General features: G+C 40.7%; 1 protein-coding gene across 10 annotated transcripts in view; it reads left to right on the forward strand.

Moving 5' to 3' along the window:
• RUFY3 (RUN and FYVE domain containing 3) overlaps positions 1-22,733 on the forward strand; it is a 58,380-nt gene that overhangs the window by 17,993 nt on the left and 17,654 nt on the right. For 7 of the 10 annotated variants that reach the window (XM_069777715.1, XM_069778058.1, XM_069777966.1 and 4 more), the window contains 9 exons: positions 4,293-4,346; positions 13,801-13,974; positions 15,348-15,465; positions 17,230-17,331; positions 18,334-18,457; positions 19,134-19,195; positions 20,313-20,378; positions 20,480-20,549; positions 22,634-22,726. In XM_069777715.1, the coding sequence (XP_069633816.1) occupies positions 4,293-4,346; positions 13,801-13,974; positions 15,348-15,465; positions 17,230-17,331; positions 18,334-18,457; positions 19,134-19,195; positions 20,313-20,378; positions 20,480-20,549; positions 22,634-22,726 (863 nt within the window). The remainder of the gene's footprint in view (positions 1-4,292; positions 4,347-13,800; positions 13,975-15,347; positions 15,466-17,229; positions 17,332-18,333; positions 18,458-19,133; positions 19,196-20,312; positions 20,379-20,479; positions 20,550-22,633; positions 22,727-22,733) is intronic. The other 3 variants (XM_069777784.1, XM_009929954.2, XM_009929955.2) reach the window with 1 other exon arrangement.

A 22,733-nucleotide genomic window follows, 5' to 3' on the forward strand; every position in this document is an offset into this window, starting at 1 on the left:
CTGTATATTTGGGAACCTTTGGTGGTTTCTGCTCATGAGACACCTATTCAAAAACCCCATAATGTGAATCGGATGCTGTTTTTATCCCTGTCCTGCCCACAGCGTGAGAAGCCACAATCTTCATGTACTCAGCTTTTGCATGTAGAATGTTTTCTTAGAACTGTATAGCAGTGTGGCAACTCACTGCTTAGTGGTGTTGCCTTTGGACTTTAACCTTTTCACAACTGTGTTGGGGGCTGCCAGGAGGTGTAGGAGCATTGTTATTGCAGCACACAGCTGCAGGGGAGTTGGAGAAGTGTGGTGGTAGTTTGGAATATTCTTAAAGGCTTCTACTGCCAACCTTATTTTAGGCTAATAAATTCAATCTTTAAAAAAAAAAAAATAATGAAGCACTCATTCTGTTTAATAGCAGCATGAAATAATTTTTATGCTGTTATGTTCTCCCAGGGTTTATTTTTAAAAGCTTTAATTTGCATGGGAAAGTGTATCCACTGGCAATATCCATTACTCCTGCACAAGTTGTTACAAATTTCAATGTAACTGTTAGGTATTGCCTCTGTCTGTGAGAAATAGTAAGCCAAAATTAAGATATGAGCAAATTCAGGAAGATAAAGTTAGGAGGGAAAGTTTTTGTTTGTTTTCTTACTGTATGTAATCATGCACTGTTCACTAATCGCCACCTCTTTTTAAGTGTTCTCACTAGTGGGAGCAAAGTCGTAACAGACAAGCTGCTTCTTCATATATATAGATTAGTATTCCTACTCATTAAGATGGTTTTGTATTTTAGTTTTCTGTCTTAAATTGTTAGCAAAGGGTAAAATGCCTTGGTAAACCTTATTTGCCATTGGATTTGAAAGACTTTGTGGTTGGTAGTAAGAGTGCCTAAATGTGCACCGCTCCCCAGCAGCTGAAGTCCCTTTGCTGAGGCTGTCAGAGGTTTCTTGCCCCAGTGCTAAACTGGGCAAATCAGCCCAAACTGAATCCCGTGCTGCTGCCGGACTGTTTCTTGTAGGCAAACCAGTTGAGAACACTGTTGCTGTGTCAGTGAAGCGGAGAAGAGAGTAACTTTCAAAAACTTCATAGTTAAAATAACGGATGGGATTTTCATGACTCATATGTTCGTGATAATAAGTACTCAAGCTCCTTTGTAAAGAACCTGCTTCTGTATTTATTCCAGTGGGATAATCAATTCCATAATACTAATGTTCCTGGGAATCCAGTTGGAATGAGGTAATCATTTTATGAAGACTTAAAAGCCTTGGTCATCCTGTTTCTTACGCTTGGTATGCATGTGTTACAGGCTTTAATATTTTTCCATAATAATCATGAGTATTGAGTTTGTCCTAGGTGTACAATGATAAAGAGCATGGAAACTACCAAATTGCAGGTTTTTGTGATTTATTTTTTTTGTTTGATGTGTGTGTCTTAAGGTTTTTTTCCCCCACTGTTGTTTGGTGGAAATTCCAAACATGCGGGGAAAACTCTAAAATGAAAACCAAGAAATGAAGTATATGCAAACCGCAGCTAGATGCATGAAAAAGCAAATGGAAATATGAAAGAAAGTGCTAATAAAATGTGTGCTTTTGTCTCTAAACTTGTACAAATCCCATGGTACCTTTGTGCCAATATAAATTCATGCAATTCTTTCAGGCATTTCTTGCTAGAAAGAGGATAGGATTATTGCCTGTAGGGATATAATAGAGGAAAATACTTGTGACTCCACTGGGCGTTTGTTTGTAAGCTTTACGTGAATTGCTTGCTAAGGGTTAAAAAAACAACCACCACCAGCCTTAATGCTTTACAGTCAAGCGGGTAGCAATTGTCCAGATAGAGCCTGCACAGTTGTGTGAGGTTTCTCGCACCTTTCTCTGAAACATAGCCCAGATGGTATGTGAGGTGGGGTACCGGGCTGCTTGCACTGTGCTGACCTAATACAGTAAAGTGATTTCCTAAATTGATTTAAAAAAAAAAAAAAAAAAGTCAAAGTGATAAGAAAGCAAAACCTGTTCTGTGTATAAGCCTCACTACCTGCTGTTAACAGCTGTCATAGTAGGCTGGAGGTTTTGGGTGTTTTTTGGATCTGGAGTTGAGCAGAGAAAGAGGCTTGGAGGGGTAGAGAGCTCTTAAATCATTGGAGTCTATGTGGTATGTGTAGGGAGGAGTTTGAAGTGACAAAATCGGTGAGAGATGTCATGTGAAAGATCAAGGGAAGCCTGACAATTTTCTCTGTCCCTGTTGCCAATCAAATTGTCAGTCATTTTTTGGTTATGAGATGTTGTTCACTGTTTATATTAAGGAAAAAACCCAAACCCTTGGCATTAGATAACAGACTATTCAGTGATAATGTCTGGCTTCAATCTCAGTGTGCAGATAAGGATTCCATGTTGATCAGAATCTGGTTCTGATCTTTACAGGTGATGAAAACTGCTGTTAAATGATTGCGTGTGCAGTTCTCATTCGTTCTCAGAAATGCTAGAAATACAGCTAGAAAATACTAGCTGTCTTAGCTTGTTTATGTAGCGTTGTTACACAAAGCATTTTCTACAAATACTGAATTTCTCAATCATACTACCGTCTGCATTTTAAGTCCTTAAAAAAAAAAAAAAGGAAGGGGCTGAAGGTGACCCATGAGTCAGAGTCCAATTCGTAGCACTCCGAGGTAAGAGTGCAATAGGGTCCAGGAAAGCATCAGAGGCATGTTGGTCAGTCAGTACTCTGCGAGCTACAAAAAGTCTCCTGCACCTACAGAAAGCTGTGACACCTGTAATAAAAGACCAGAAGCCCGAAGTGTAGCATGTGGGGGAAGCTGGTGGCGGGGGGAGCATCACCAGGGCTTCGTTCTTGCAGTAGCAAGCAGGGAATTTCTCAAGCAAAACTCCCTGTTGCTCCTAGCAAGCGGAGGTAGGTGAACCTGATTGTGGTTGTTGTCCCTCCCTCCCTCTTCACCCCTGACAAGGAGAGGAGAAATCCCTGCGGAATGGCAAGCAGTCGATCACTTCAACCTGGGTACGTGGGCAGGACCCAAGGAATGGTGGTTTTTCTGCCGTTCTCAGTATTGCAGTAATGCTTAGCCGTAGGGGAAGAAGGGAGCTTCTGGTTTACGAAGAAAACTGATCACTAAAAATCAGCTACGTGAATAAAACGGTTTCAAAGGATGAGAAGACTGTTGGTCAGCGGTATTTCAGCATAGGAAGCTTTTGGCGATCAGTTGAATTCTTAGTTGTACTGGTACTTAATACTTTTTGTGTGTGTGTGTGTGCCTTCAAACACAGCGACTGAATATGCTGTTTGCTAGCCAGCGCTGGCTCCTACAGCAGGAGGAGGCTGGCCATAGCTTTTCCGTGGGAGGGAGGAGGTCCCGGCAGCGTGTGTGTACTTTGCTCAGGACTTCGGTGCGGTTGGCCCGTGAAGGGGAGCAGAGCAGAGCCTTTCTTGTGCGTCGGACGTTCCACCGATTGCAAGTTAGTCCTGGGGAGAGTGGGCATGTAAGTAGGGACCTGAAAATCCCGCAGGGTTCAGACCCTCCGGGGCTTCGTCTGGCTTTCTTTTCTGGGTTTGGAACCAGGGAATTAGCGGGTGTGCTGAAACAAGTTTTCCTTGTCCTGCCTGCTCCTCTCCCAGAATGCAGACCTCCTCCCCGTGCCTGTCAGCCATCTGTGGGCTCCTGGCAAGGAGATAGAGGTGTTTTCCTCATCGAGGCCTTAGTGAATCATCGTCAGAATGACGACATAAAACCTGTGACCTGTGCCCAAGCTCAGCTGGATCACCTCTGCAAGATTTCTTCGTTTGGAGTGATGGTCGTAACGGAGTTAGAGCTCTGCTTAACCTTATTTAAAATGTCTTCAGTATGTCCTTGTCCTGAAATGTGCTTGCTTTTCATGTGTGGCTGTATTTCCCTGTTGGGGGGGTTCTTTTGGGGGCTGGGTAGGAGGAAATTGAAGCAAATGCTGACGTTGCATAAATACCAGAAGTGTAGTACTTTGATCTTACAAACAAAACAATGCTTTTCTCTTTAGGATGTGCTTTACAAACGTGTTGCTTGTCTTAATGCAGAAAGAAACAAAGCTTCTAAAGCTTTAGTGAAGCCTACCTTAATTTGACTCTGTATTGCTTTGTGCAGACTAATAAACCCTTTTGACTTGCAAATCTCTTGCCACTATGAATTAAGTCTTGTATTATGCAAATCTCCCTTTCAGTTATCCTTTTCTTATACCTTGATTTTAAAGCTTTCCTTTAGATCATGGCTTGCATGACATTTTCTTTCTTTTCCTTTCTTTTTGCTGTTTGCAAAGACTCTTGGGAGGATTTGACAGATGTGGTGGAGCAATTGCGTGATGATACTGAAGGTGCGTGCCACACCAACATCTTTCAGCTATTATTTCCACTAATGATTGGCTTTTGCCTTATTATTTTGAGCCTGAGTGCAAAATACAGGTTTCCTTTCCAGTGCCAATAGCTGTGGCTTTCTGAATGTGCTTGTCTGGTTGAACCAGGTTCGCAGCCAGAACACGCTGTACGAGTTGCACTCTGTGCGCATGTTTGCTTTCTGCTGTTAGTGTGTTAAAGAAAATGCCTTTGATCACTCCAGTGTATGTATTGCTCTGGGAATTGTATCAATTTAAATTTAAAATGAGTATTGTGAAGGCTTTTCTTGTAAATTTTATCAGCCCCTTCATGGGTTCCGTGTGATCAGTTCGGGTTTCTAAATTCTTACTGATCTCTCTTTTGAAAATATGTGCATACAATGATGTTCAAAAAAAGTGTTTCAACGATTTTGGGGTAGTTTGACTTCAGGTGGAGGTAGAAAAAAACGAATCGACAAGGGGCTAGTTTACTTCTATTAAATGCTTTCTGCGGCAATTATGTTCCTGATACAAACACAACTTAAAAGGTTGCAGCTATATATGGAAGCTAAATAAAAAAAAAATCACCCTGAAGCTTCAGATTTTCTGAAGTATTTCTATGTATCAATTCGAGACTTTGCAAAAGTGACTCTAAAACTTGTATTGCAAATTTTGATTAAAATTTGTGAAGTAATAAATAAGAAACTTTTTTTGTAGTGCTTCTGACTTGATTCTTAAAAATGGTGCAAGCATGAAATAGTAGAATCCCCCATTCGGCATGCACTCAAGTAAATTTTTAATTTGATGGCTGCAACTGTTCATGCTTGGGATGAAAGTGTTTGCAACACAAAAGGCTAATATACCTTTTGGAAGCAAGGGAAGAAGAAGGGAATTTACCTTTTGTGGCTGGGAAGTTTTAAGTGTTCATCATTAAGAAGAATTTAGATTTCAGTGGGGAAGGATGGTTGGGGTATTTATCTATACAGGCCAAATTCTTTTAAAATGGCAATGTCAAATTTGAAGCTAAAGCTAGGGTGGTTGATATCTAGAAGACTTAGGAGCCTAAGTCCTGTTATTCTCGTATTGATAATCCCAAAGTAGTAAGGTCAGCAGATGCATTTCTCCTCTTTTTGCCAATTAGTGCATCGAATGTTTTCAAAGGTGTTGCAGATTGCAGATCCCGTGGTGACTGTATTCTTACCGGTGTTTTATTCACTTTTGGTCTAATTCTCACCGGTAGGGTGTTAACCAAAAGCTGCATTTGACTCTTTGTAGCACAGAGAGGCAATTTAAACGTGAAACTTGGTGAACTGAAGCGGGTTTATGTTATGGACTCAGGGTTATAAATAGAGGGTAAAGCATGAGCAGCACCATGAAGGATACCTGTGTCTTAAAATATGTAGTTGCGATTATTAATAGAATAATAATTGATAGTTAAGGATGGCAAAGTAATGCAGCTAGGTTTGGGACTCACTTAGGAAAAACCTTCCAGTGCAAATAGTTTTAAGAAGGTTTCTGGGAGAAGAAAAAAGCAAAATCAACCATGACATAGCAAAATTTTTTTTTAATTTATATTTGGAAATTCAGATGGTATAAATCTTTTTAAAGAGGGTGTGTTGTGCACAAAAATCAGTTTTGATGCATTAACTACACCGATTTCTTACTGGTCATCTTCGGTGGACGGGGCCATTCTTAACTGTTGTGCTTGGTTATGTGCCTGGGCTTCTACCTGGTGGCCTCGTAAGCACAGCAGCCTTCTCGTGAGCCACGGGAGATGTGCTCTCTCCTGGCACAACAGCTAATTCTGTTTCCCCAGCAGCTCCGGCCGAGGGCATATCCAGGGTGGTCTTTAAGGAAAAAAAGGGTGTGGGACTTTCTCCCCCCCCTCCCCCCCAAAAAAACATTGAACAGATTTTTGGCATTTATTTTGTTGGGGTGGGATACGTTTTAAATGTGTGTCTTGTCTGTTGGCACTTGTATCATTGTTTCCCATGACTACCACCCTGGGTTTTTTTTTGTTTTTTTTTTTTTTTCAAACTCTTACATGCCTGTTGTGTGCAGGAAACTGCTCACAGCGATGGATCAGAGATGGATGGGTGCTTGACATGGAGTGTGCTTTCCCCCTCAAAAGTCAACATGAAAGACATAATACCAAGAACAAATGAAGCAACCTTTTAAACTCTCTGTGAAAATGTTTTTACTCTTAGGAAATCCAATTTCATTTTTGTAAGGTGGCTTTAGTCCAGCTGCTTTCCAGTTTATCCCCAGTCCCTCAGAGTAGACAGGTTGAATATAGAAGCAAAAAATTAGTGGAATAAGACACATTTCTGTAGAAACAGAGGTGCTTCTGCTTTTCACTTGTGAATAGCCATGTCGCTTGCATCACTTCTTACCTTTAAGAGAGTGTTTGCATGACATGCAAAATGTGTATCACCTCATCCTTGAGGTGGTGGTCAGGGGCCTGCCTTGCTGGAAGGCAGATGAGGCATTTCAATGTAAGGGAATGTCAGGAAATAGAAGCAGCTTACAAAATACATGATGATGTTGAACTCCAGTTTAAATGATGAAAGTCCTTAATACAACTAGGGATTTGCTTTCCACATTTATTTGAAATTATACATGTGTTCATGATTTCATAGTCTGAGCAGCTGGAACTAATGTCCTTCCTAATGTGAATTTGCTTAACTGAAACTCAGTGCACTGTGGATAGCTGGCTGGTTGGTTTTGAAGGCAATTGTTTCACAATTAACGTATCTCAGTTAATCTGAATACATTATGAACTGTTTGCAAGATGCCTTTTCTTTTCCATACACAGAAGCAGCCTTTCTAAATTTCAGATTGCTTTGTGTTCTTGATTTAAGATGGATTCAGTACATGGGGAGCCTTGCTGAAGTACTAATTAATTGGCATTACTTTGAGCAGATTTGTTCATGTCTACAGTGTTTCATGACTCCCTGCATTTGATCAAAGTTCTAGCTTTATTTTAGTTTCACCTTAATTCTTTAAGCAAAATTCGGTATGAGGAATGATAAAATTTATTGTCACTAGGTGATAAGTACTTAGGTCACAGTTGCAGCTTAACCCTTTGAGATCCAGTATTGCATTGACTTTTTCCTTGACTTTTAGGTTCCTAGGTACATACCTTACCTTTTAAACAAATTACAGGATTCTTGAGATTCTTGGATGCTTTTGAAAACGCCTTCATGGAAGCTTTTTGGGAACCTTTTGCTTTTCATGCTGTTAGCATGTCAATGATTATGGCACAGTTTTACCTCTTTAGAAACCTGGGAGTTGAGTGTTTTAAGGAGACAGTCGGATGAGCTGATTATTTAACCCTGTCATTCTAGTGCGATGCAAGTCCAGTTCAGTCATGACCACTTAAATCCCACGTGCGAAGTTGCTGGTTAGAAAACACATCTATTCTGTAGAAGCTACAATATTAAATAGCAAAGTGTCTTGAGAATTTAAGATTACTTCCATTGCAATCCAAACCACATGGAAAGGCAAAGCTTAAGGGCCAAGATTTAACCTTTTAAGGTTTATGACATGGCACGTATAGTAAAACACAGGTAGAGTTTTTGCAGTTAGAGGCAGAAAGAGAAAGTTGGAGAAGGTACTGACTCAAACTGAGAATCACAATTGCACATCAGGGTCAGACTTGTCAAAGCAGAAAGTGTCTGGGTTGACTTAAAGCCAGCTGGTTAGTCTTACTGTGTAAAAGTTGTCTTTGCTTGCTTACCCTGCTCTTTTAGACTCAGTTTTAAAGGTCTATATGTTGCAGCACATATAACAATGGTATAAACTACTTAGGATTTAATTTTTGGAATACATCTTTGGGATTTTATCCAGTTTCATACTATATAATAGTTAATTGGTTTGCAAGATGAGAATCTTAGATGAGCTGCATATGCAGAGCACCATCGTTCACAACAGACTAACGAAGCAGAAACCTTTAATTAGTTAATGTCATGAAAACATTTTTCAGTTCTTTAGGCTGTGACTGCACATTTTAGTCTTAAATGAAAGCATAGGCCTGCTTTTTCGTTTTTCCTTACTGCTTTCATGAGCTCAGATGTTCATTGGCTCTTAAGCGTTGAAAGAATCTACTTGTCTTGAACATGTTTCATGTGCCCCTCTGTTATTCTTGTTTGCTTGTGTTTGTCTTTTTTAATTAGGGTAGCATTGACCCTAGTTGACACACAGAAGTCACAGACCTCTCCGACTCGTGCAAAACTGTGCACCTTGCCTCAAAAAGCGTACCCTTGACCTCAGTATAGGTCTACGTGAGGCAGCAGCTCTCGATACTCTTAAGAAATGTGTATGGTTTCCTGTGAGCGCGTAATGGAGTAGGACCCTAATTCTGAGCAGTGTCCTTGCACTCTACCACAATTCAAACTAGCTAATAACCGTAGCCAAAGTAACATTTTCCATGTAGTTGTCTCGTACAGTTTTTTTAATTTTGCATTAGCAATTGATTTGCCACCTAAGCAGAGTCACTTTGGTCGCCTGCCGTGCTACCGATGGGATCCGCGGGCGCAGGATGCTCGGTACGGCGGCGGTGCTTTGTTGCCTGGGGCACGCCGCTGCGGGACCTTGGCTGGCGAGGAAACATCTCGATTAGACAGGAGAGGAGGTCTCTGTATCTTCCTCTATATTGCTATTCCCCGATAGGGAAGGAGAAAAAGAAGCTGTGCTTATTAACAAGGTTTCAGTCAAGTCTTAAAACCTTTAGATGTATTCAGGAGGCAAACACTCAGCTTTTCTAAAAGGTCTGATCTCACTACTGAGATCAGTATGCACAGTCTGCATATGCATAGGAGTTTCTCTTCCAAACCTGGCCAGGCAAACAATCGTGTTCAACCTAAACTTCAGAAAGTATTTAAATTTAAAAAAAAAAAAAAAAAAAGTGTATTTCTTTTACCACAGCACCATACTCTTTTGAGGGTACGTGTAAAAATTGCCTCAGATAATTCAAACCTACTACTGACTTCTGCTGGTTTATCTGTCTTGGTCAGAAGCACAGATATACAGTAGATGGAGTTGTGCTACCAGCAGGATTGAGGGAGCAGATTGATGGTTTTTAACCAGATAACCTTGTTCTGAGAGGATCTTGAATCATGGTACCGGAGGAAAGCACAATTTTGTGACAGTGGTTGTCTGCGGTAGAAGCAAATGCTATAGTGATGTTTGTATACTCTTAAATGGCAACTGTGATGGATGCGGTCAGAGGTGTTGTTCGTTAGTTTTATGCAGAAGTAGACAGAAGAAAATACACAGAAGGTTTTGTAATTGCTTGTACAAAAATTAGTTTTTGCAATCGTATAGTATTTTGTCTGACTTACTTTTCCCTGAGTCTGCGTTCCTAGTAATGGTGACTAACTGTTAGCTACATGGCAAATCATAAAATGGATTGCAGATCCCCAAACAGGTAATCTGCTCAATGTACACGCCAAATCTATCAGCTTAAAATAGTAGTAGTTCTGCAAAGGCAATAAAAATCACCCACTAAATTAAATCTTTCTCCAGTCCCATGCTGCTATGAGAATTGCATTTCTAAGTGAGTACTTTGAAGTTTTATGAACTATGAAAATAAATTGTGAATGCCTAACCTCAGCGTTTTTGTAAGATGTGAGCCAAGATAATCGGTGCTTGAAGAGTGTATATTTAGTAAAACAAAACTCTCAGAGGGGGTTTGATCACTTTGTCCTTCAACAGCACAAGATTGGGTGGAGGCACAGGAACAACTGGACTTGTTTGCCACTTCCCTGAACAAGAAGGCATTTGTCTGGCAGCTGATGCAGCCTGGAGCGCAGCTAAACCCGTGGCTGTCAATTGATGGCAATTCCAGCTGGCAACGTTTAGTGCTGTCTGTACGCTCCCCTTCTCCATCAGACGCCTTCCCGGATCCGTTGAGGTTCAGGAGCAGGGTCCCATCTGGGTTGCCAAAACTGTTACTGTACGTCAGTACTTCAGAAACTCTCCGAGACTCAGCTTTGGAGTTTTAGAAAGCAGGAGTTCTTTATTGCAGCGCTGGGTGCACGGGGTATTGCTCCACCTATCGTGCATACCAATTCTTTCAACAGTTGTGATTATATACAAAATGGATATACGTATTCATGATTTTTTTCCTGAAAGTAATTAACATATTCATCCAAATTCCATGAACTCATTAATATATGAAAATGTTCTTGGTGCAGACGCGCTCGAGGTCTTTGGTGGTCTTCAAGCTTCTCTGGTGGTCTTCAGTAGTCTTCCTCACTTGTCCGCTAAGTTCAGCCTCTTCTAGTGATTCTGTGCAGTGGGACACTTCACGTGTTTTGATACAACTTATCATAAAGAATGTTCATCAGTAACTCTAATTTCTGTCTTTTCTTGATTTTCATTCTTTTAACACAAGCCATATTGACACTTTTAAGCTGAATTATCTAAAAGGGCCTAAGGTTCTCATCTTCCCAGGGAATTGCAAGGTCGACCAAAAGCAATTTTCTCTGGTATCTTATACATTTTGCAACATAGAGGTTTTCTTATCCACCGCTAGTCAGCATAACAAGGCCACTCTGTTCTTCTCACAACACAAGATGTAAAGCATCTTGTATCACTCTCCTTGAGCCGCTCAAGCTACTGCTTGAGTGCAGTAGCTGCCAGTGAAATTTAGAGAAGGAGACTTCTGGTACTGCTTTGTCCTGGAGAAGAAAGGGGATAAGAGAGGCCTTGTCTGGAGCTGCTTTTGGAGAGACTAAACACATGCAGCTGCGGTACCAGGTTGGAATGGTGGCACCTGCCCTGACCCATCACTCTCCCTGTACTGCGGAGTTTTTCACAGCCCTCAGTGTTAATGATGTGTGCTTGGGTGTAGTTAGCACTGAGTATTTCTTTGAGTCATCAGCAGCATCCCCGATAAAAACAGCCTGTCCTCTGGCAGGCAGGCCACCCAAAACTAAGCCGCAATAACGAGACCTCAGCAGCCTGGGTGCTGGCTAGCCTTGGAGCCGTGGGAACCTGATCGTGGTGTGCTTCAGAGGCAGATTCAGCAAATCCGCCTCTGTTCCCAGGTTTCACAAATGCTCTCTTTTGATTCCCTTTCATAATTTCTCAGGTTCTTTGATTGAAGATGTTTGTGTCTCCACCTCAGCAGTTGCTTTTCATCTCCCAACCCTGAGGTGCCTTTCAGTGTCTCCTTCTGTCTGCTATAAGGAGTCTCAATTGCACGGTAGCAGTTGCTCTTCTTGCCGATTTTGGATTCAGCTATAGGTTACTGAAATCAAATATTACTCCTGTTAGCTACAGGCTGCTGGGCCTACAGTGCTTTCCCACCTGCAGGAGATATTGAAGATAGGAAGTGGGAACAATGTGATTTTTCGTGATTCTATGGTTCTATGAAGTTTTGCTCCTTGCTGTCTTTTTGGCTGGTGGGTGCTGACAAGATGCCTCATGGCAGTGGTAGTACATTTGCGATGACAAGGAGTTTGTATTCGAGCAACTGGATTTGATCGGCATCGTGATGAAGCGGGATGCTGACTTGCATCTTTGGGACGAGTCCTATAGGAGGCTGCAGTACTCTCAAAAGAATATACCCCTTGGCTTCTTTTGGCTAAGTTGTTGCATTTCAAATTGCAAGAAATCGTTCTTCACAGTTGTATTGGCAAGAGGATGAGAACTGTTAACAATCCAGACAGTTCAAGTCTACCTGCCTAGTAGAAATTTGATGTTTACTCGGTGGCAAGCCTGCTGAATACAACCCCAAACTTCTGCAAGACTTCACTTAGGGACTGGATCCACTGGGGGTGAGGGTTCCCTCTTTCCCTCCTCCTTCACCACGGGAGATGTTTTAAGGAGACATGTAGGAACCTGTCTCAGCTGTCTGTATGTTGAAGAGATGTAGCCTCTGAACAGTCAAAAAGAGCTTGAGAAGACACCGACGGCAGTGGGCATCGCTGGGTGGGTCTGGGTGGTGGTGCTCCACAGAGCCAGCAGGAACAGCCATGCTTCCTCTGCTTAGATTTCTAGATGTTTTTATGGCTTCTTTCATCAAACTTAGCTACATGCTCCCCTGCTTTTTAAATAGAAATATGTCTCCTTTTGTTCTAACTGACGCTTTTCAGTCTCTGATATTTATTTGCTTTACTTCTTTGGTAAATGCAAGCATGCTTTGCCAGTACAGCAGATAAAATGTGTACCCTGTGCTTAGATACGTAGTCTTAGATGTCCTCTGCGTGTGTTTCTGGTGTAGTAAATTCACTTGTGAGGGTGGCAAATTGGTTCAAGGGTCTGTGGCTGTTTACAGCAGCCCTGGAATAAATGTGCCCTAGAGGGATGACAGTGCTTGCGCTGAAGAACTTGAGCTCAGTAAAGAAGAATTTTTGAGCTCAAAAATTGGGTGTGAGATTACAGGTGGAACAGATACAAACAGAAAACTTGCAAGTGATGCAACATCATTTTAGTAGCCAGAATTTCAATGACTCTGTCTCCAGGCCTAAAGCTTAAGCACGCTCTATTAGTTGTGGACATAGGACGATTTCACGCTAGTTACGGGACAGTACTGTTGTAAACGAGGTTGTTCCTTGAGGTGTTGGAAATGCGCTGATGGTGTTTGGGAAGCGAGGCATGCTGTGAAAGGATGGGGGTTGGCATGGGCACGTTGTACCGGTCAGGCAGCAGGAGGCCTGCAGGCAGGGTGTAGGTTGGAAAATGGATGTCTGTACCTGTTTCTTGCAACGAGAAGCAACTAGCAAGTAATAAAGGTCTGAATGTTTATAATATGGTAGAGGAAGCATACAGCCTTGGAAGATCTGTGCATGTTGGGACTTAGAGTGAGCTGTCAGAGGAGCCATGGAGATCACCTCATTACCGTCAGTGGTAAAAAACAGTAGTGTTAGTAAAATGGAGAGAGATAGGTGGGAATTGGCTCCATGTTACATCCAAGTTTTTTAAAAAAAAAAAAAAAAAAATCACGAGAAGGAAAGATGCAAGGCTGGATAGGGACACGTTGGTGGATCAAGTGTGAGTGCATTCGTGGTTATCTTTAGATGGAAGAACAAATCACAAACAGAGAATTTTTACAATTTTGTAGTTGCTTGGATGTAGCTGGGGATTTGAGTTGGAACAAGTGATAGCTGTAACATTCAGTAAGGAGTTGTCAAGATGTAAAGCACGACATTAACAGCTGTCTTCAAACTTGTTTTTCTTGAAAAATTAAAGCTTTTGTAGTTATTTGAAGCATCGAGACACCCTTTGTGATATATCGCCTGTTCCCATGTCAGTGTGGCTTTGGCCATAAAATGCTAGTTAGCTTAGATTTTTCTCAACAAAAGGCCTGAAGAGAGTGCTTCATGTGAAACTGTCAGTGCCCCAAAAAATGTCTTCGAAGCTGAGGAACAAAAAGAGAGAGATAAGATATCTTATTGTATTAAAAATAACTTTTGTTACTCAACAGTATTTTTCTTTTTTTTTTTTATAGATCCTAATTATCTGATGGCTAATGAACGCATGAACCTGATGAACATGGCGAAACTGAGTATCAAGGGGTTGATTGAATCGGCGCTTAATCTGGGCAGGACACTGGACTCGGACTACGCACCTCTTCAGCAGTTCTTCGTTGTGATGGAGCATTGCCTTAAACATGGCTTGAAAGGTAACCTTGCTTGAGAGGAGTCCTCCCGGGCTGTTTGTCATAGCATAGCAGCCAGAAAGAGCAATCTTGTTTTAAAAATCTAGTTTTGTAATGTACACTAGACTGAAGAGAGGCAGAGCAGGGTCACTGCTGTGATTGCAGTGGACTTGACAGACCACAGGAAGGGCGGGGGGAAATAATCTGCTGAGGGTATAACACTGTAGGTGAAAAGTTCACAGTTGTTGCAGGTGCTTGCCATTTTTAAAACATCTTTTCAGATGACTCAAGTGTAGCTAAGTGATCACTGATAAAATTAGCTCCTCGGCAAACTCATGACTTTTTTTTTTTTTTTTTTTTTTTTTCTGCACTTCCTCATGCTTTAAGGATGCAAGGGTCCTCTTGCTGAAGAGGAACTGTAACATGGAGGTCCTTTCTCAATAGTTGTATCAAAACTCTGGATTTTTGCTTTGTGCAGCTAATGACTTGTAAGCTGCTTTTTAAAATAGCAAGCAGAGCATATACTTAACTATATAACATGGAGTGACAGCTAAAATTGCCAAGTACCAGACTATCCTTCTTGATGTGCTGCCTTTGCATGATAGTAGCTTGAGATGAAAAGCAGAGGATATTAAACGCTTTGTCAGCACCCATACGTACATCCTGCCATGCTTCTTTAGTAGTTGTGCTTTCAGCATTTTGTGTGACAGAAGCAATTCCTGTGCTGGTTAGGGTAACATTGTGCGAGGGAGAAGTGTTCATATTCTTTAGCTTCTTTGTTTGTCCATTTGCCAGTGCCCCTGCTGTTGGCCATAAGTTTGAAGTTAACAGGGTTCTCGGTCTTCTCACTGCTGCTGTGAAATAGCAGTAAGAACTACAGAAGAAGAAAATTAATTTCCAGTTTTAGTAGGTAGGAGTCACTAGAAAGCTTTTCTGAAGGAGGAAAGGATGCACAGAGAAGCCCCTAGCAGCTCTGGAGAAGGAGCGGGTTCAAAGTGGTGTGGTCTTTTTCTTGTAATGTGATGGTCAGCGAGAGAAAGTTACTGTGCACACATCAAGTGTAAGTTAGGGACAGTGGCAGCATCCTAGTAGAAATTTTGACCTTTAGCAGTGAATCTAAGTTGCTGGTTATCACTGAATGTTGTTATTTTGGCATATTGGGGATGTATGGAATATTTTCTGGCATCTGCCTTGAGCTCCTGTTGCCTTATTTGTACTATACCAGTAATTGCCACGCCTGGGCATAAGAAGTCATCTTTTGTACTTGCCTGGCAGCAGTCCCAGAAGAATCTTTCTGGCAGTTTTTGTCTACTGTTCATTTACTTCTGACCATGTTTGAGAATGCGTTTAGTCAGCACAGGTCTCACGGGCTCATTTTATATCTTTTTCTTTTCTAGCCAAAAAGACTTTTCTTGGGCAAAATAAGTCATTTTGGGGACCTCTAGAACTAGTAGAAAAACTTGTTCCTGAGGCTGCAGAGATTACAGCGAGTGTTAAGGATCTCCCAGGGCTGAAGTAAGTACAGTCTTTTACTGCACAAGTACGTAATACATTAATTGTTTAAGAAGGATCGTGAAGAAGAGAAGGAAGGGCAAACACAACCTTCAGGAATACTCCTGCCACCTTCTGCTGTTAAAAATGGATCACTACTCTCTTACTGTTGATCAAGGTTCCGCAGAACGGGAGGATAGGGTATATTCTTTCTGTGTTAAGCGCATGGAGTCTTACGGGCAATAGCGCATTTATTGCTAGCACTAAACGAGTGACGATGTGTCTCAGGAATGGGAAAAGCCTTTAATGACTCTGTTTCTGAAGTCAGACTGAAGAGGAAGGGAATTGGAAGGAAGGTGATTACAGGTTCAATAGTTTTGGGGCTGATAGAGGTAATTTTTCTTTTAAATTATTTCAGGTAAACTGGTAAAGTTTGTGTAAAAGGGAAGTTCAGTCACCAAGTTGGAGAAGATACTAGTTTATGTTAAAGAGCAGAAGAAAAAAAACCACTTTAAGCATATATCGCTTTTAAAAATTTCATGGTCATTTCAGACATCACATCCAGGTTTGCTTATTCCATGCTAAAAAGGAACTGTAAGAGGCTTTCGGCCTGGGGAATAGGAGAATGTGTAAGGAAGCTTTTGTATTAGCAGTGAGACTAAGGATTAAATCTTCTTTGCTGAAAGAAGAGATGAATAGATTCAATAACAGTTTCTTTCAGGTTAGTATTTAGTGATGTGCATACAGACAAGTTCTTTTACTGAAGATGTGTGCAGGACTCCTCCTGGAACAGCTTACGGGACCAGCATGGAGTGCCAACAGTGTTGTGCTAGAGCTCCTGTTACCTTTTCCTCTTGTAAAAGAATATTGAAACATTAAATAAATTGCAGTTAAGAACGGTTTTGGAATAAGTTTCTAAATATTGCATTCATACTAACCCTTGGGAAATGCCATGTCATGTATTAGTGAGGTCAAGTATGGGGAGTAATGAAGATGACTTTCATGGGCAGTTGCTGCTTATACCAGTTAAGGTTAGAAAATTAAGTGTTCCACGTGTTGTTTGGTGTAAGACAGTTGACTGACTGCTGGAGATTGAATATAAATTTCTTTCTAATCAGAATACTGCTCAATGCGGGGGATTTACACCTTCCTTTGGAGCATCTGGTACTGGCTCCTGGCCAGCATGCCAGGGTAGATGAGCCAGAGCTGTGATGCAGCATATCAGTTATCGTATTTTTAAAGCTGCGTGCTTCAGATTGCCAGGAGAAACAGAGGGGGAAGGACTGTGACTATAACCCGTTGCATCCTATGAGTGTGTTAATGAGCAAAATAGTTGAAGAGAAGGGTACTGAATCTGTGTTTTCAGTTGTCTTTGTGGATTCTCACCCAACTTAACGCCTACCTGAAAGAGCGGTGCTTGGGCATCTGTGCTGAACTGAAGTATACACATGCTATTCTGACTTGCCTTATGCAAAACTGATTTTGAATTAGAAGGTGATGTGTTGAAGCAGCTGATCTCTGTCTATGTAGTAGCATCCAGCAGGGGTAAAGTCAGGGAAATATTTTTAGTATAAAAACAAATACATAATTAGTTACGAGGGAAGCAGTGATTGCTTAAATAAATTTGTCTGTAACTATTTGCACTTAAATACCTTGTATTTCCCTGTTTTCATCAGTGCCAGCTCTATCTTTGAGATGCAGAAACTTTGGGTAGAATGGGATTATTAGAGCTGTGTGTGAAAGTCCACTGCAGCATGTCTGTAACTGTTTTGTTTCTGGCCTTTGTAGGACACCTGTGGGTAGAGGAAGAGCTTGGCTTCGCCTGGCCCTAATGCAGAAGAAACTTTCAGAATACATGAAAGCCCTGATTAATAGAAAGGATCTTCTCAGGTGAGTGTTGAGCTCGCTTTTGGATTAGGTTAGGTTCACTTGGCTCTCTTGTAAGACCTTTACGATCTTTTACACCCAAATGGTAAAGTATGTGTGTACTTTTTTTGAGAAATAGTAATATCTATGAAATGCAGAGCTTCCTCTGAGGGCTTAAAAGTGCTTAGTATTCTTTCTTAATTCAGAAGCTGTTATTTCTCTGCTTTGTCTCAAATATCCATTAGAATAAACACAAATTTAGGTTCTGAAGAGATGATTTGGGTGAAATACTTGTACAGAGGGGATACAACATTCTCTGTCTGCAAGATCTTGGCCCTGAAATTACTTCTGACCTTGTCACTTTATTACCATCTGATTTGGAACAAGTAATTTCATTTCTCTGTATTTCTGCTTCCCAGTCATAAAACAGCAATAATTTTCTAGCTTCACTGAAAGTCCATGGGTTTGAACTGCTATGTCTGTGTAAAGCAGTAGGATTTAATAAATATGTTGGAGTTTCCTTACTCAAACAAGTAGGTTTCTCTTAGCTGTATGGGTAAATCCATAGCTGACTTGCGGTTAGAAAGGAGAACTTGGTATTGTCCACTGGAAAATGTGGCAGTGGCTTGTGTTAGTAACTGTATGTAAGAGAGTAGTAGAAGTATGCTACTTAAGAAACTCTGATATTAAGCCCCCGTCTTAAATCTTCAGTGTGCTGTACCGTTACTCAAGAATCGTGCTTACTTTCCATCACCTTTCAACAGTGAGGGACCAGGTCTCCTATCTATTGGGTCTTTGCCTCACCTAAAGACTTTCTGTGCTAAGAGACATGTGTTCAGTCAGAGCAGGAGTACATTGATAGTACGTAGGAGTACATTTTGGTGTGGACTACGTGCCGCTGCCTAGGTTTTTGTTAAGGCTGAGCTTGCGTTATATTGACGTATGAAATAGCAGGGATGCCATGCTAGTTGATATCGTTTTAGTTGATCTTTAAAGGTGCAACACTTGTTTTCTTTTGCCGTGCAGTGAATTTTATGAGCCTAATGCACTGATGATGGAAGAAGAAGGTGCAATCATTGCTGGCCTCCTAGTAGGTTTGAATGTCATCGATGCAAACTTCTGCATGAAAGGAGAAGACCTGGACTCGCAGGTACTGGGTATTCAGTTAATGGTTTTTTTCTGCTCATTTAAATTGGAAGAATTTTCCATTGTAGAGGACTTTCATCAACTGAGATAGAAGTTTGTTACTATATGTAATAGAAGACTAATATAAGCTTGTGAATAATGATTGTGGTCTTCGGTTAGCTGGCGGCACTGAGATCAGAGACTCAGGATTTTGGGTTTCTCTTTGCTGTTACGCTTTGCTGTGGTCTGCAGGCAGATCACTGCAGAGTGAAACGTGGTAAATGAAAAAGGAGGTGAAAAGGGGGAAGGACTTAGCCAAAACGAGGGGAGAAATGGACAGAACTGTTAATTCACTCACGCTGTGTGATGAGATCATTGTGGCTGTTAAACAACAGAAAATGAGCCCGTATGCACTTATGTTCCAGCTTGCATAAGCAGTGTATATGCAGATAAGGTGATGGTAATGTTTTGTCCTTATGTCCTAAGACTAGCTTGCCAACTTGCTGCTTCTCCTAGTATATTTTTTCTTGAAATACACCATGTTTTCATTAATTTTGGGTAGATTACTGGTATAATAAATCCTTGCTATAATATCACATTTACTCATGTTCTAACTGCATGACTCTCAACTTTCACAGCTGTGGACAGTGTTTAGTCTTAGAAAAAGTATGTAATGTAAAATGCAAATTTTTCTTTTCTAGGTTGGAGTTATTGATTTCTCAATGTATTTGAAAGATGGGAACAGCACAAAAGGCAGTGAAGGGTAGGTACACGCAGAATTGTCCTGCTTCTTACCTTTTGGTAACTTGTATTCAAGTATTCCCGGTTGCCCTGCAAGCTGTTACGTTTTTAATTAAAAAGCTACTTAGACTGAATTGCTCTTCTATGATCAACCATAATCTATAAATAAGGTACTAGAAATGTTCAGAGGGGGCAGGGGAAGGGGAAAGTCTCCCAGAAATTCTGTGTGTTCTTCCTTAACTGGCAACTGAAGATAAAAATATTTTAAAAGGGACCCTCTGCTGAGTTAGGTCTGCCATTCTTTAAAGCCTTTTCGGTATGCAGCTTAGTAGCCTTCACCAGTTGTATGGCTAGCAGGATAGTCGTTGATTTTTGGCACCATAACATCCTTTGGAAAAAAAAAATCTCCAGCTGGAAAAGATCATAAATGTAATAATAGCCTAAAGTACTTGTGCCAGCATACACAAACAGAGCTGTGCAACATTCAGAGCAAGTGGTTGAAAAATAGTGTGGATGCACTGACACATGGATCAGGTGTTATGGTTTTCTGAGGTTCTTCAAGAGTACTTCTTCTGAGGAATTCCTGCTAGTTTGAATTCAGATAAATATTTAATAATTATCCCTCATGATCAGGTGTTTTGATCGCATGTATTTTATCTATAGTTTCCTTTTTGGAACATGAACATTCTTTTCTTCAGTTAAGATTTCCTGCTGCAAGTGCATGCAAAACATGCTTTTATTGACAGTTTTCCTTGAACGGATTTTGGTGAGATGACTCTTGTCCAATATAAACGTAGTGCAAAACCAGTTTTTTTTCTTTGAAATACTGCTGTACTCTTTGAAATGTTGTCTGCCTTAATCGTTCTGTTTTGTGTGTCGCAAAATGCCTGAAAGCCATCCAGGTAACTGTGGCGGTTGCAGCTTCTGGGAAGTCAGGGGACAGTGACTGGTTATGAAGGCATAGGCTGTAACTCAGCTTTACTATTTCATGTATATCACATGGACTCATGGAGACCTAGGGTATTGGTCCGATGCTGGATATGCAGGCTCTATCGCCACGTTTCCTCTTAGACCTTCGGTGGTGTCTTTTAGTTCTCTGAATCCAAATGGTTGAGCTGAATGATACTTCTTTTTTCCAGAGATGGTCAGATAACTGCTATTTTGGACCAGAAGAACTATGTAGAAGAACTCAATAGACATTTAAGGTAAGACATGATTTATTTATTCTTTATTATATAGTGCGACAAAATAGAAAACAGGGTTTTAAAAAAGAAGGAATTACTGTAGGGTTTTTTCTCTCCAACAGTGCTACAGTAAACAACCTACAGGCCAAGGTGGATGCCTTAGAAAAATCCAACACTAAACTGACTGAGGAGGTAAGTGTAACAGAAAATCATCTGATGTTTTGGCCTTTTGGATTAAAAAGGAAAGAGAGAAGTTATTTTCAGATTTCGGCTGTACGTAATGATGAGTGTTTAACAGTGGAACTGGAAGAACTGACCTGCCAAGGAATTACGCTGGCTGTTGCTACTAACTAAGCATGAGGTGGAAAAACAACCAAATACTTATGTTAAAAACCAAAAACTGCTGAATACGCTTTATCCCTCTGAAGTCTTTGAGTGCTTTCTGATTTTTGGAAAATGTCTTACAATAAATTGTACAGTGAGTGTGGTTTCGAATGCCATACACCTGAGGTAGGTTACAAGTTGTCCAGACGTGACAAAGAAATTTTTAAATGTGTGTTTATTTTGGCAGGTGCAGGCGTTTACTGCTGTGTAAAGATAGCAATTGAAGTGTTTCAATAACTTTTTCTCTAGCCTGTCACAATTTGCAAGAAATGAAGGAAAAATTATCATCATAGATAAAACATTCAGACTGAGCATGAAAAATGGTTGGTACGTGAGTCATAGGTGTGATCTGTGTTTTAAAATTGGTCTTGCCGTTCATTAGTAATGGCATAAATGTAATAAAATCTTCTGGGGTCAGTTCCCTGACAAATGGGCGATAGTAGGTCTCATCCTACCAGTTTTACAGTATCTCTGTCCACATGTCACTTAGCTCAGCAGAATGATTTGGATTGGCATGTCTCAGTGCTCCTGCAGTATAAATATGAAATAGAAATTCTCTTTTGCTTGTTCACCCTCATTAAAGGAGGTCTGCCTGTCTAGTTATTGAACATTTACTCTAATGGATGTATTCCAAATGATGAGAAGCTTTAGCGATGGAAATTAGTGCATCTACTCTTGCAATTAAGGAGTAAGAAAAGTTTTTTATAATGAAAATATTTTTTTAATTTTAAAAAGGTGGTCTGCAGTAGAGGCTGCCTTTCTCAGTGCTACTATAATAAGTGGCTGTTGATTTATTACCTGCAGAGTATCAGTGCTGTGCCCATTAGGCGTGGTACCCATGAGATCAATTGCAATGTTGACTGAAGTATTTTTTATTTTTAATAACTTACTTGCTTGTATCTTAGTGAAGTCTGCATGCTGTTCAAAGTAAGAATTTAAGTGATGCTGGAACATGCTGTGCCAACTAGTGCTATTTGCAGGACGTAGCTAATGAACTGTGTCACATGTCACAACAATTTGTGTGTTTGGCTTGAGCTGTACCAAAGAGTCACACTTCTATCAGGGCCATTTCTATTTAGGTTTCTCACTTAATAACATTGCTGATCTCTTGGAATGTCACTGAACTTTTCTTGTGTGCAAGGCTTACGTAAATTATAATTTAAAAAGCCGGAAGGAGTTTTGGCCTTTGACCGTACACTCCAAGTAATCTGTTAGCCTGCGGTGATGTCTTGTTGGGAGTTCCTCTGAGGCAAATGTCCTGTCTTGTAAGGGTGGTGTGTGCTACTGATTCTCTGTTTCCAGCCAAATCTTTCTTCTCTGATGAGTTCTCATCGTACTTGTCCTGCCCAAATGGTTGAGCATCTTACAGCTTGGATGCTCTGCCTAGCACTGTACCCAAACTACTGAAGCTTTAGCAAACATACGCAAGTATTCCTTCTCTGGTAATATATTTCAGTTGCTAGAAGTCAACAAAACTTAGCTGCCATGCATGTGCTCACATCTTTCCTTTTTGTTATCTTTGGCAAGGGAAGGGGAATGCAGCGAGAACTTCTGCTGAGTTGCGATAACCACATGTTACACTGAGTCTAGCAGGTAGAGACCTGAAGAGGTCAATAACTTTCCTCAGAGACCGGAACCAAAATAGGTTGGGAAGCCTGTTTTAGCCGATATTGGAAATCCATCACACTGGCACTAATTGATGCTTTTTCAGATAGTCTTTCTTCATAGTAGAGGCTGAGTTGTATTTGCCACTCCAAATATTTTTCTTTCTCACTTTGAGTGTAAAAAAAAAAAAAAAAAAAAAAAAGTCTTTTTCGGAAAATGTGTCTAGAGAGGAAAGAAAAGGTCAAGTAAGTTTCTGTTGTGTTACTGTTGTTCTGTTTTGTTCATAGCTTGCAGTTGCAAACAACAGGATTATTACACTGCAAGAAGAGATGGAACGGGTTAAAGAAGAAAGCTCTTACATCTTAGAGTCGAATCGTAAGGTTGGTG

The sequence above is a fragment of the Haliaeetus albicilla genome, chromosome 1, assembly GCF_947461875.1.
Source record: "Haliaeetus albicilla chromosome 1, bHalAlb1.1, whole genome shotgun sequence".
Classification (NCBI taxonomy): domain Eukaryota; kingdom Metazoa; phylum Chordata; class Aves; order Accipitriformes; family Accipitridae; genus Haliaeetus; species Haliaeetus albicilla.